This window comes from Panthera tigris, chromosome E1, assembly GCF_018350195.1.
Source record: "Panthera tigris isolate Pti1 chromosome E1, P.tigris_Pti1_mat1.1, whole genome shotgun sequence".
Classification (NCBI taxonomy): domain Eukaryota; kingdom Metazoa; phylum Chordata; class Mammalia; order Carnivora; family Felidae; genus Panthera; species Panthera tigris.
This window is the reverse complement of record NC_056673.1, coordinates 36,952,854-36,966,320: the sequence shown is the minus strand read 5'-3', so window position 1 is coordinate 36,966,320 and position 13,467 is coordinate 36,952,854. Positions and strand designations below refer to the sequence as shown.

The following is a 13,467-nucleotide window of genomic DNA, read 5'->3' as shown; positions in this document are numbered from 1 at the left end:
AGCGCGCGCCCCGATTGGCTCGGAGGAAGATGGCGACGTGGCCCGAGGAGGTCCGACCGTGCCAAAACTGAGGCTCGGCCAGGCCTGCGCTGGATTGGTTGTAGGTGGGGCTGACTTGGGTCGTCGGCCGGAAGCGGAAGTGGAGGAAAGATGCAGGTGTGGAGACAGGAGCTGGGGGAGTGGGGCACTGGTCCGTCACCCCTGGACTGAGCTCAACCCGTCGGTCCCAGACCCGCTTCTCCGGCCTCCCTCCCGGGTTCGGCCCTCCCCGGCCCAACATTCTGACCCCTCAAGGTGGCGGTTGGGCCCCGGAAATAAGCGCGCGGGTGGCACGCCCCCTCCCCGCGCTCAAGCCCCGTTTCTCGCTGTGTTTCCCGCCAGGACCATCAGCACGTGCCCATCGACATCCAGACCAGCAAGCTGCTCGGTAGGAGGGGACGCCCCGCGCAACCGCTGTCAGGGGGAAGCCCGGCCCATTGCCTCCTGTTGCCAACAGCTGGGAGCCGTGACGCCCCAAGGCCCCTGACCACTCGCCCTGTTCAATGCCCTCTGCGGTGGCTACCTGCCGGCGCTAGGAAGAGCAGGAAGGAACCATTCTTAGTCTGTACTTGATCTGCGTCTTCTACTAACACGTCATTCCTAACACGTGTTGTTAAGTCATTCAGGCATCAAGAGAGTAGTGGCTTACTTTAAAGACGGTCAGCTACTAAGCAGTAGATCTGAAATTGGAACTTAAGTTTGTCAGCCCCCAGGGTCGATGCTTTTTGTATGAAAAAAAAAAAAACTTACTTTCCTTTCGTTTTAATTCTTTTTTTAAATTTTTAATTATTTTTGAAGGAGAGAGAGACAGCATGAGCGGGGCGGGAGAGCAGAGAGAGAGAGAGGGAGACACAGAATTCGAAGCAGGCTCCAGGCTCTCAGCTGTCAGCACAGAGACTGATGTGGGGCTTGAACTCACGAACTGTGAGATCATGACCTGAGCCGAAGTCGGATGCTTAACCGACTGAGCCACCCAGGCACCCCTACCTTCCTTTCATTTTAAAAGCTTCCATCTCCCCTTGATTTTAGGAGGAAGAGAGACAGAGATCCAATTGGGAATAAAGACCTTTTAGTGGCCAGGCCATCTCCCTGCTGCCAGTATCTGATCTCTATACCTCCTCAGTTCAGAGCCAGGCAAGGACCTCTTCATTATGACTTTTCCAGGGCGAGTGCACAGCTCCTGGATTTTAAAATGCTCATTGGATGAATTGATTTGATGCTAGTTTAGTCATTAAGATGACCTCTGTTTGACTACCTCGTCCCCTTCTAGTTCTATGACATATACAGAATTTTTCTCTCGAAAGATTTTAGAGGAATACAGCAGAAGCAGTGTAAGTGATAGCTAGCGTGGGACCCCAATGTTTGGCTAGTTGGCAGGTGTATTAACAAGGGCAAGGTTCTGGACTCACCACTGTGGACCATTCGGTCAGTCCTGTGCAGTGGCCACTTGATGGAGCTTCTTTAGTGTCCTTTCACATTTGTCCCCGTTCTGCAGCACCTGTGCACTCTTGCTGTATGAGCTTGTCATTGGTCATAGGAAGGACCAATGGAACAGCAACCATTCATTCAGAGTTGACTCTACCAGGTGCTGTTTTAAGCATTTGACATTGTAAAAATGATTTTTACTAGGATTTATCGAGTCCTTGCCATGTGCTAGGCACGGTGCCCCATGTTTTACTTTCATTCCCTCTTGTGTCCAGTACCGTATTATCCCCATCTTACATGTGGGGAAACCAAGGCACAGAAAGGTTAAGAGATTTGCCTAAGCAAATTGATAATCAGAAGCCAGGACCATGTGATGGCAAAGCCTAGCTCTTAGTGCTCTCCTCCTGAGGAAATGTACACGGCTCTCATCCCCCCACCCGCTCTACTAAAAACACAAATCTGGGCTCAGATTCCAGGAGGTCAGTCATATTGGTATTCTCGTGGTGCCAGGTGTTACCTAGTCTGTAGGGCGCTGTAGGTATTAGGGGCTTTGCAGTTGTTCATTCATCCGGTACTTGGCATAATCATCTTGTATTTTCCATTGTCACAGTTAATCCCAGCCCTGAGGAAGTGGAAGTTGAAAAGCATCCTCTGTCAGTAAGAAAGATATAATTACTCATGGAAGCAAAAATATTATGGAGAATTTAGAGCGGTCAAAAGTGGCACTTTGATGTCAGGACTAATTCACAGTTTTTCTTTATCCCTGCACGGAGACAGTTGCTCTATAAAAGTCACACTGCGATGAAGTCAGGTTGCTGGAGTCTGTTTAACGCCAAGGGTCCCTTTGAGGCTCTCTTTATTCCCATCTTCCCGTGATCCCCCACACCTTAACCAATATGAACACAACTTTTAGCCAGTGTCTTAGCGTATTTCACTTGAATTAGTGACGGCGTTTTGGCTGTCATGAGTGGGAATGCTATGATTTGGGGTGTTTCTCACATAGACTGGCTGGTCGACAGACGACACTGCAATCTGAAATGGCAGAGTCTGGTGTTGACCATCCGAGAGAAGATCAATGCTGCCATCCAGGACATGCCAGAGAGCGAGGAAATCGCCCAGCTGCTCTCTGGATCCTGTGAGTGATTTGGGACTACATTACTGAAGCCCTGTCTTTCCTGGAGCACTGTATATCAGCCAACCTCCTCCCTTATTGTTTAGCTTTAGGACTAATCCCTAGAGAAAGATTTATTTGGGGGGGGGGGTACATGCTAGTTTCTTCCAACACACAATGGTGAAGGGGAAAGTTATGCACGCTAAGATTCTCAGCACATTCATCAGTCAGCCATGTGCCCAGCATAGGTGGGCAAGATACTATAATTCCCAGAGTCTTTGCTCTTCCTTGCTGTCTAGACATTCACTACTTCCACTGCCTAAGGATCGTGGACCTTCTCAAAGGCACCGAAGCCTCCACAAAAAATATTTTTGGCCGGTACTCTTCACAGCGAATGAAGGCAAGTGTGGCTGAAGCCGCTTAATGTGCAGCCAGACCCATCCGGTCTACAGGGTCAGAGCCTCTGGTCTCGCTGAGAGTCTGGTGGAGATACCTACATAGCATATTTCCTGAGCTTTCTGTCCATCCCCAAAGTTTATACCAAAAGTAGATCCTACCCCTGGGTTTCCATTTTCAGGCCTGCTGCTTTGGGGAATGTTCATTGGCACCACGTTGTTAAAATGAAGTGGGTGGTCCAGCCAGCGTTATGTAGAAAGGCAAGGGGTTTGCGTCTGATGTGATGTGAAGGCTGGGGGAGCTTCCCCTGTATGCGGCTTGAGCTGAGATGTGGCTGCCCGAGTGCTATTCCGGCTCACTTCCTATTTCCGTTCTCACCCAGGATTGGCAGGAGATCGTAGCCCTGTATGAGAAGGACAACATCTATCTAGGTAAAGTGGCCCAGCCTGGGAGGCTGGAGTCCAGGGGCAGCCCACTCCCAGAGTTCTGGGACACTAGGCTTCCAGGAGGCACAGTCCGTGTGGGGGATGAGGCTGGGGTGTGAGTGTTTGCCAGGTGGGCCAAGAAATTCCCCAAAGAGTGTTGGGAGAAAGTGGAAGATCAGGCAAGTAGGGGGCTTTGCCGGGCCTGACCAGGGAAGTATGTATAGACCCAACACCACTGACCTCTTGGTGACCACCTCCCCCCTCTTCTCCACTGGGCAGAGGAAGCATGGGTCATCGGGAGGCCATATTGGATGCCTGAGAGTAATTACAGGGCCGATTGTACTTCGGGGTATGTTTCCCCCAAGTATTAATAATAATAGCTGATGCTTGCTGAGTATCTACTGAACGCCAGGAATCGTACTCCTGTTTCATATGGATTCTGTTAGTCCTCGTAAATATTTTGGCCCCTATTTTACAGAGGAGGACTGGATTGGAGAGGATAAGGTGGCTGTGTGAGGTTCCACGGCTGGGAAGGGGAGGAACGGGGTGGGCGGTGGGGGGAGCCAGGCCGTGCTCTCCGCTGCCAGGCCTCGGTGTATTTGTGCGTGTCCCAGGGGCATGCTTGCCTTGTGGTGTGGGCGTCTGGGGTGAATTTCCTGGGCCCTTCGCAGTGGAACTCTCTAGCCTCCTGGTTCGGAATGTCAACTACGAGATCCCTTCGCTGAAGAAGCAGATCGCCAAATGCCAGCAGCTGCAGCAAGAATATAGTCGCAAGGAGGAGGAGGGCCAGGCAGGGGCCACCGAGATGCGAGAGCAGTTCTACCACTCATGCAAGCAGTACGGCATCACGGTGAGCAGGAGGGCTCCTGGGGCCTCTTGGCCTGAGCCCAGCTCCTTGGCTTCTGGGAAGGGTTCCCTTCTCGGCCCGGTTGCACCCTTCCTGGGCCAGTGTCGCACCCATCTCCAGTCTCCGGGCATTTTCTTTAACCCACTGGGCTCCACTTCCCACCACTCCTGTCTTAGCCTCCCTCGTCCATCCTCTTCAGGGAGACAACGTCCGGAGAGAACTGCTGGCCCTGGTGAAGGACCTGCCGAGTCAGCTGGCTGAGATCGGGACCGGGGCCCAGTCTCTGGGCGAAGCCATTGACCTCTACCAGGCCTGTGTGGGGTTTGTGTGTGAAAGGTAAAGGACCTCTTTCTCTCCAGCAGCGGGGACAGTTGACCTATTTTTCCTGCTGTCCTCTCTGCTTGTGTTTTCGGACATGACATTTGAGTTTAATTTTACATACGTGAACCTGTGGAAGCCTTGCCCATCTGGCCGCAGGGCTCAGGGTGGCGCCCGGTGGGGGCTCTGTGAGTGGGCAGTGGGAGGGTCAGTCTGGTGCTCCGTTGCAGCCCCACAGAGCAGGTGCTGCCGATGCTGCGATTCGTGCAGAGGCGGGGAAACGCCACGGTGTACGAATGGAGGACAGGGACCGAGCCCTCTGTGGTAGAGCGGCCGCACCTCGAGGAGCCTCCTGAGCCGGTGGAAGAAGACGCGGTAAGATGATAAGCGAAGTGAGAGCTGCTTCCTCACCCCCCCACACAGCTCCACCCCTCCCCACCCCACCCTGACTGAGTTCAGAGTCTCAGAAGGAAAAAAAGAAGAGACTATACATAGAAGGGTCCAGGGGGGCCCTGTTCCTTTAATTTTCCGGCCTCCTTGAGGCCAGAGTGTAGATGAGCACTGAAGAGGCTCAGTGAGCCTGTTGGCTTTAATCTAGGAATCCTTCGGCCCCGTGAACTCTGAAGTCGGGCGGTCCTTTGGGGAGCGCTGAGGCCATTGCACTTGAACAGTGTGCCAGTGCCCCTTCCAGGGGCAGCTGAGGCCCCTGGGGAAGGCCCCTTTGCTTTCACCCACTTTCTTTGAGCTAACACTTTTTTCCCCTTCTAGATTGACTGGGGTGACTTTGGGGTGGAGATGGCTTCTGAAGGGACGGACTCTGGCATCTCTGCCCAGGCTGCCGAAATTGACTGGGGCATCTCCCTGGAATCGGACTCGAAGGTTAGGACGCTCTCACAGTCCATCCCTCTGAGAACTTTTCTGTGATCACTGCTTTGGTGATAAAAGAAGCGTTGTCTGTCTCTAAAGGCATTTCTTAAAGTCCCTAGCTTTCAGACCAGATTGGCAGGGGGAGGCAGTTTCCACAGTGACATATCCCAGGTTTGACATTTTTCTCCTGGCATTTGGGGCAAGGTGTCAGGTACAGGCAGGTGGTAATTCTAAGCAGGGATGAGAGTGGCAGCATACATGGGCCCCCTGCCATCTTTACCACCTATGTCAGGGCTGTAAGTCCTTCGTACAGTTGAAATGTATAGGCCTTGGACTTATCAAGGGCTTTGGTTTATTCCGGCTCCCTTTGCTGGGGAAGATTCTTGCAACCCTGCCAGGGTTCTTTGCTTTCTACCTAGGAAACTGGGGGCGATGGGATAGACTGGGGAGACGATGCCGCTTTGCAGATCACAGTGCTAGAAGCTGGAACCCAGGGTAAGTGCAGCCCTCCCTGTAGCCCTGGCAGAAGTGAGTGCTCAAAAGCCAGCCACCCTGCCCACCCCCCCCCAACGCGTCTCTAGAAACAAAGAAGAAATGCACTTGCCAAGATTGGGCTTCTCACACATTTAACTGTTTTCTCAAAATCTTGATGATGACGTGAGTGTGGAGGAACATTATAAGTCTGGAAGCTCTCAACTTTTGAGATCCCAAATGTGGGTCACCTTTCCTGGTGGGAGGTTCCTGGAGGGCTGCTGGACTTGGAGGTGTGACCTGACCCCCTGCCCACTGCTGGAGAGGATGCAGCAGCGATCTGAGCCGCTAGAGGGCGGTGCAGGATGAAACTTCGCGGCCTACCAGAGCAGAGGAGGCCTTTCCTAGCCCTGAACCCAGCTCTGCGGGGGGCACCCCCCCTCCCTCCCGCCCCGTTGTCACAGACTGGCGGCCTGTAGTAGTGGCTGGTAGTAGTGTCCGGTTAGGGAAAGGGTAACCCTATCCTCCTGGGATGAGATCGATAGTAGCTTTAGGGCAATGGGTTTGTGTCCATATTAACCCACCAGAACCTCTCGAACTTGAGGGTCTTTTTCTGTGGTCCTCAGCAACTTTATCACTTCTCTGTCTCTCCTCCTGGCAGCTCCAGAAGGTGTTGCTAAGGGCCCAGATGCCCTGACACTTCTTGAATACCCTGAGACCCGGAATCAGTTCATTGATGAGCTCATGGAGGTACCTTCGTCCTCTGGGAGGACGCTTCCTCTTTGTATTAATCTCCGCCTGTTGCCTTCCCAGTGGACTGCTGGCTGGTGAGGTCCTCGTCAAAGTTCTTAGTCCCCACCTATTCCCTTTTCTTTCTGCCCAGAGAGGCCCCTCTTAGCCTCCAGGACAGAGAAGGACAAAGGAATCAAGTTTCTAAGGTAGAATAAGAGTGACAAGACATGCGGCTGGTTCCCAGATTCTTCCCAGCCTTTTCTTAATCCAGGGCTTCTCAGATGTGGATTCCTGTTCCCTGAATTTCATTCCTCACAGAGAGAAAATACCTTCACTGGGGCAGAGAGAACCCGTTGAATCTGTGTGTCCTTATTATCCATACACTGGGAGGAAGGAGAGGTGTCCAGGGCTTGAGAGGGCCTGAGATAGGAGTAGGGGACAGAAGAATGACAGTGAGAGGCTGCCTCAAGGTCTCACATTATAAATCTTTTTTTTTTTTTTAATATTTTTTTATTTTTGAGGAAGAGAGAGAGAGTGTGAGCCGGGGAGGGACAGAGAGAAGAGAGAGACACAGAATCCGAAGCAGGCTCCAGGCTCTGAGCTGTCAGCACAGAGCTGGACATGGGGCTCGAACTCAGGCACCGTGAGATCCTGACCTGGCCGAAGTTGGACACTTAACTGACTGAGCCACCCAGGCGCCCCATCAAGCTCTCACATTATAGTTGCTAAGTTTTTAGCAGTAAAAGTATTCAGAGGAAATAACACCTTCTCACCCAGAGTCCAACCCTCACGTCTCATTCTTGCGTTTTGAGCATCTGAGAATGTCTGAGTTCTCTTCTTGGTTTCAACCAGATCCTCTTCTGCCCTCAGCTCGAGATCTTCTTGACCCAGAGAGCCGTGGAGATGAGCGAGGAGGCAGACATCTTGTCCGTGAGCCAGTTCCAGCTGGCTCCCGCCATCCTGCAGGGTCAGACCAAAGCAAAGATGGTTACCATGGTGTCGGCGCTGCAGGATCTGATCGGCCGGCTCACCAGTCTTCGAATGCAACACCTGTTTATGATCCTGGCCTCACCAAGGTCTGGTTTCCCCCTTGACGTCGGGCTGTTCCGGAGCGTGATGTGGGGCTCTGCCATCTTGAGCAGCCCCGACTCCTTGTGTTCCTCTTCTCCATGACCCCCCAGAGCTCTTCTCTGCCTCCCATAGCGGTGCTGTCACGGTTGGGATCAGGGGTTGTCTTGGGGCAAGATGGCTGTGCTTCCCAAGTAGGACAGGGGAGCTGGGAGCACTCTACCTCGCAAAGAAGGAGTTGAAGGGTGTGGAGGCTGAGAGGCCTGCTAGGGATTTGGTTTCCTGAGCCTCACCTTTCCCAGCAGCTGAACGGGGATGCTCGGGGTTGCTCGGCTGCACCCCTTACCTGAATACCCTGCACAGGTATGTGGACCGAGTGACTGAGTTTCTCCAGCAGAAGCTGAAGCAGTCCCAGCTTCTGGCTTTGAAGAAGGAGCTGATGGTGCAGAAGCAGCAGGAAGCGCTTCAGGAGCAGGCGGCCCTGGAGCCCAAGTTGGATCTGCTGCTGGAGAAGACCAAGGAGCTGCAGAAGCTGGTGAGACCGGAAAGGCAGACCTGCCAAGCAGGTGGGGGACTCCCAGTTTCTACACAGCAAGGCACCCCTGCCTCTCTGCTTCCCACCCACTTGGTACCTCTGTCTTTCAGATCGAAGCTGACATTTCCAAGAGGTACAGTGGGCGCCCCGTGAACCTGATGGGAACCTATCTGTGACAGCCCCCACATTCTACCTTCCCGGCTTCCCAGCCTTCAGGAAGGGGGTGCGACAGCCAGGGCTGATGCGGCAGGGCCCTTCCTGGCCAGAGACCAAGTGATTGGAGGATGGAAGGCCGCATGAAGGAGCTGTCACCTAGATGGTGACTTTGACCCTCACTGTATTTTCTGGCAAGAAGCTATCTTGATTGGCCCTGTTGCCTGTCAGCCTGCAACCCCAGTTTCTGGTCCTTCTCATCATCTAGTTGGACTTAATAAAAGAGGAAGAGACTCTTGCTTCACCACTGACAGTTTCTGCTTCTCTGGGCCTTGAGTCAAGGCCGTGCACCTGTTTGCCTGGGGTTCTTGATCGAGTGGGTTCCCTAGGCCATCAGCTGTTCCTGTGGAGTCCTGGGTTAGAGACTCTCCCTCTTTGCCTGGTGACAGGGAGGGCCCCGATGAGCATCTACAAGTGGTTCAACAAGCTCTGGGGTAGCTGAGTCTGCTGGGCCCCTTTCTCTCCATGGCCAGGCCAGACTGCCCAACTTGGGCCAGAAAGTCAAGGGGAACAGTCGAGTGGCAGCCTTGTTGGAGCCAGCGAAGCTGTATTTTCCTTTTAATCACAGCTCACCTCCAGGCAGGGGGAAAATGCGGTTTGGGGAGGAAGGGTCTGATAAACAAGGTGGAGACAGGAGTTGTCACCTTCACTAGCCGCCTGTCCGCTTCCTGCCCGTAACTGCCCGCACTGTGATTGGGTAGAGCCCACCCCGGGATGGCGCCCCTCTCCCAAGCCACCTACCCATCCCCATTTCCCAGGAAGGGTAGGGGTTGGGGGTGGCCGGCAATTCGATTTTAATTTCATAGCAGAGCAGTTGATTCATGGCTCTTTGTCGCTGGCGTTGACTCCCGTAATGACTTTCCATCAAAATGAAAAGTGGAGTGACACCACTCATTATTCCTGCTGCTTGTTATCTCAGTTCTGGGGAGGGCCGCCCCCTCCCCGCTGCCTTTCAGCCGTCCCGGACAGTGAGTGATGGCCCCTATTAATCACCGACCCCGCGGACTCCGGCGGACACACGCTATCCGAAGGAGAGAGAGATAAGGCAGCATGAACTGCTCGAAGCCGCTCCTATCAATTAATGTCAGCCCGTCGCTTCCCCCCAATCTTTGCCTGTTCACCTCCTTTTGGAGGAATTGGGGGCTGGAATTAGTCTAGGAATTGGAAAAGGGAAAACATCGGTGTGGAATGTCGAGGTAAAACCGTCCTTAGGGTCAAAGGACACAGAGGGGACTGCGCGGGCTGCACCCTGCCCTCGGCCGCCGTGAAGGCGCCCGGCCTAGGGGGCTGTCTGCGTCTCTTCGTCCCTTTCCCTCTGAGAGGGTGGCCGCCAGCTCCTGCCCCACCTGTTCAGCTGCCGGCTGCACTGGCCTTCCGGCCTGCCTCTTGCAGCAGCCATCAGCTCACCGAGGCATGCCGCCCTCGCCCGCTCTCCTGTCCCTCGTCCAATCACCAGCTGCTACACAGACACTATTGCTTCCAGGCACCGTGAGGTAGGGAGAAGCCCTGTGGACCACGTGACTGCAGCAGGCTGGGTTTGGGCCTCAAAAGCTCTTGCTCCTCGTCCTTCCAGAGGGGCACCTCGCCTGCCTTCTCTGCCCTGCCTGGGGCCAATGGCAGGAAGTCACACAGGCTGAGGTTTGGCCATCTTCGCAGGAGGGGAAGTGGGTTTAGATAAAAAGGGTTCTCTCTGCAGATTTTGGCCACGTTGCTAAGCGGTGTGGTTAGGGGACTGTTCTCTCTCGGAGGGATTAGGCCTGGTTCGCTGTTTACCTGGTAAAGCGAAGGCCCGCTCCAGGCTGGTGTAAATTGTTTCTTAAAAGCCTTTAACCCCATAAGGAACCTTTAGCTCCAGCTGCCTTTGGCCCGGGCCTCGCTTCCTGGGGCCTCACTTTCCCGACCACCCTGACACACCGAGACCCTGCCTGGCTCTTTTACCCCGCGGGAGGAGAGTCGTGCAGATCCGCCCCCAGGTCTCCCCTAGCAGTTGGGTTCCTGCTGGCTTTTCTCTGGCTTGCCTGACAGAATCCATCATGGCGATGAAACGAGTTAATATACACAGGGGCCTTAGAGTGGTGCCAGGCGCAGAGTAAGCGCTCCTGGGCAAATGCGAGCTCATTTCCGGGGTGTGACGTAATGGCGCGGGACTCTTCATCCCCGTCTAACTTGCCTTCCTGGAAGGGAATGGTGAGAGGCTCCCTTGGAGCTTGAGGACCAACTTCTGAGCAGTCAGGTTTCTGGGGCTGCCAAGAAAATGGCAGAGGGGGAGGGCGAGGAGGTGGGCTGAGATTTTCTGTTAGTTTGATGTGAATTGTAGTGCCAAGAGCTCCCCCTGCTTTTGTGTTCACTTTTATGCCACCTTTTTCCAGAGAAGATTTCAGGCTGTCACCGCTCAGCCAACTGGTCACCCTGCTTCACTTTTTTTTTTTTTTTAATTTTTTTTTTTACATTTATTTATCTCTGAGAGACAGAGCACAAGTGGGGGAGGGGCAGAAAGAGAATGAGACACAGAATCTGAAACAGGCTCCAGGCTCTGAGCTGTCAGCACAGAGCCCGATGCGGGGCTCGAACTCACAAGCTCGAGATCATGACCTGAGCAGAAGTCTGATGCCCAACCAACTGAGCCACCCAGGCACCCCCTGGTCACCCTGCTTCAGACAAAGAGGCAGAATCACTTTTCCTAGATCCTCCCTCCCTGCTAAACCCAGCTGCCTAGGCCCCACCACTGGCTCTCGGCTCATGACCGTGACCATGGGCTGAGCGGACTGCTAATGACTGTCCATCTGGGATCTGGCTGCCCACTAAGGGCTTGCCAAGGACATCTAGAACCAGTTTCTCATTGCCAGTGTGGGGCAGGGGTTATCTGCGTCATCCACACAGGAAACCTCACCCATTGAAAGAATTCCCTGCTTCAGAGAACTGGCCTGGAGCTGAGGACCAAAGGAAAGCCATCCCAGGATGGCAGGAGCTGACTGTGGCCTGGCGTGGAGTCCTGCTCACTCACTCGTGCGCACCTGCCCCTCCCCTTTCTCTCCCCCTCGTTAATTCCCCAGATGTTGCTTACACAGTTTCTCCTCTAGAAACACAGGTCCTGTGGCTCTTCCCTGCCTCTCTGACACCTGCTTGTCCTGTTACTAATTTTTATTTCATCTTGTAATTGCCACCTATTATCCTCTCCTCTGCACTCCTGTACACGCACGTACAAAATCTGATAATGGTAATAGGTTAGGAAGAAAGCAAGCAAGGCGTCATGATGATTAGCACGTTGTCTAGATCCGGACGGCCCGGGTCAAATCCTGGCTACCATGTGATCTTGGACACGGCCCAGGACCTCTCTGTGCCTCATTTCCTTCACCTATAAAATGAGAACAAGAGATACTACCGCCCTCCGGGTAGGGAGCTGTGGTGTATACAACACCTAGGTGGTCCCTGGTCCAGTAGGACTCCAATGTCAGCTGTTGTGAGAGGGGATGGACCAGAAATAACCAGGACTGAGGTTAGAAACTTGTGCTTGGGGCCTAGCTGTGTGTCTCAGATATCCCAGCAGGTCCCAGACCAAACCTATAATCTTCCCCATTCTGTCCTTCATCCCTCTCTGATATTTCCTATCTCTGCCAGTTGGCAGGCTCCAAGCCTCTGCTTTGTCACCCCAATCATTCCCCTGCTTAGAAACTCTAATGCCCCCTTAGCTCCCTAAACTCCTAAAGTGGCAGGCCAGCCCTTGGTAATCAGATCTCCATCTCCCTTCCAGCCTGGGTATCCATCCAAGACACCAAACCCACATGTGTCCCCAAAGCCCCAACCCTCTTCTTGGCCCTCTCAAGGCCTTCCGCCCCCCCCCCCGCCCCCCTGGGCTCAGATATGACCCAAATACCTCCCTCTGTGGACATTTCCAGGCTCCAACAGAATTAGCCCCTCCTCCTCAGCAGCATCCCTGAAGCCTCGTGGAGATGCCCTTCAGAGCGCCTGTCACCACATCCCAGACCTCCTGACATCTGTGCCCCAACCAGAGCTGCCTAAGGATAGGGACTGGGTCTTGCTCACTTGTGTGTCCCCGTTGGAATCTCAAAATTAACTTCTCCGAACTTCAGTTGTCTTCACGATCTCTAAAGTGACTTTGACCTCTAAAATATTACGGTCATGTGGCTCCCCAGTTAGCAAAAAGGAAGAGTCCCACAGAGCACTACAAGTTAGGAAGAAAACTGGGTTTAAGTAGGCTTTTAAAATGGACCGGTAGTCAAACTAAAATTCCCTTCTGCATGCTTTCCAGTGAGAGCCTCTGCCCTGAGCATCATCTGGGCTCCTTCCCTCCTCTCTCCCTGCTTAGCCGAGGGCTCTCCTAGAGAGCAGAGGAAAGGGCCGTTGTCCTACCCTCTTGGAGACACCACAGCTTCTGCTCCGAAGCTGGGGCCAGTCCCCAGCCCCCACTACTGAATGGGGCTCAGATGCCTTCCTGCCCCCACAGATCCCAGAGCCCAGCAGGAGGGTGTCAAGCCGGCCCCAGGGCTTCGGAGGCTGGCCGGGGTGCCAGCCGACCGACCCACAGACCCGCCTGTCCTCCAGGTGCCCTTCCTCTCAGCTGATGGGCAGGGCCTCCCTGAGTAAATTGGCCCTGAGTAAACTCTGCCTGCCACCCCTCTACTCATTCCCCAGGCTTCAAAGAAAACCAGTTTGAATATTTAAACTTCTCCTGTGTGTCTAATAAAAAGTTCTGCACTATTTAACGGCCCAGCTATCCATTACTGTCGGGAGCTGCCCTCTCCCTCCCAACCTGCCCCTCCCTCCCTCTCGCCCAAACCACGTGCAGCAAAGCCATTTGTCAAAGCGCTCCCGCCGCGGGCTGCGCTCGGCTGTGTCTGGAAGGACAAGCCGCCCCACAGGGGAAGGTGGGAATGAATAAAGGGGCTATGCAAATTGCTGCTTAATCTGCAGAGAAACACCCAGGCTTTGGGGAGACGCTCATTACTTCTTTTAACTGTGATTAACGGGCAAATTAAACCCAAGCCCTTAACTCTCTCCT

The 13,467-nt window shown here is 53.8% G+C and overlaps 1 protein-coding gene across 1 annotated transcript; it reads left to right on the top strand.

The window, feature by feature from the left end:
* Positions 1-8,691, top strand: CDK5RAP3 (CDK5 regulatory subunit associated protein 3). The gene is made up of 14 exons (XM_007085736.2): positions 1-156; positions 382-427; positions 2,468-2,599; positions 2,875-2,975; positions 3,354-3,402; positions 4,068-4,246; positions 4,443-4,579; positions 4,792-4,936; positions 5,330-5,440; positions 5,848-5,923; positions 6,561-6,649; positions 7,502-7,707; positions 8,063-8,234; positions 8,345-8,691. Exons 1-14 carry the CDS (start codon positions 151-153, stop codon positions 8,408-8,410), a joined length of 1,515 nt encoding a protein of 504 aa, XP_007085798.1. The 5' UTR covers positions 1-150; the 3' UTR covers positions 8,411-8,691.
* Positions 8,692-13,467: the final 4,776 nt, after the last annotated feature.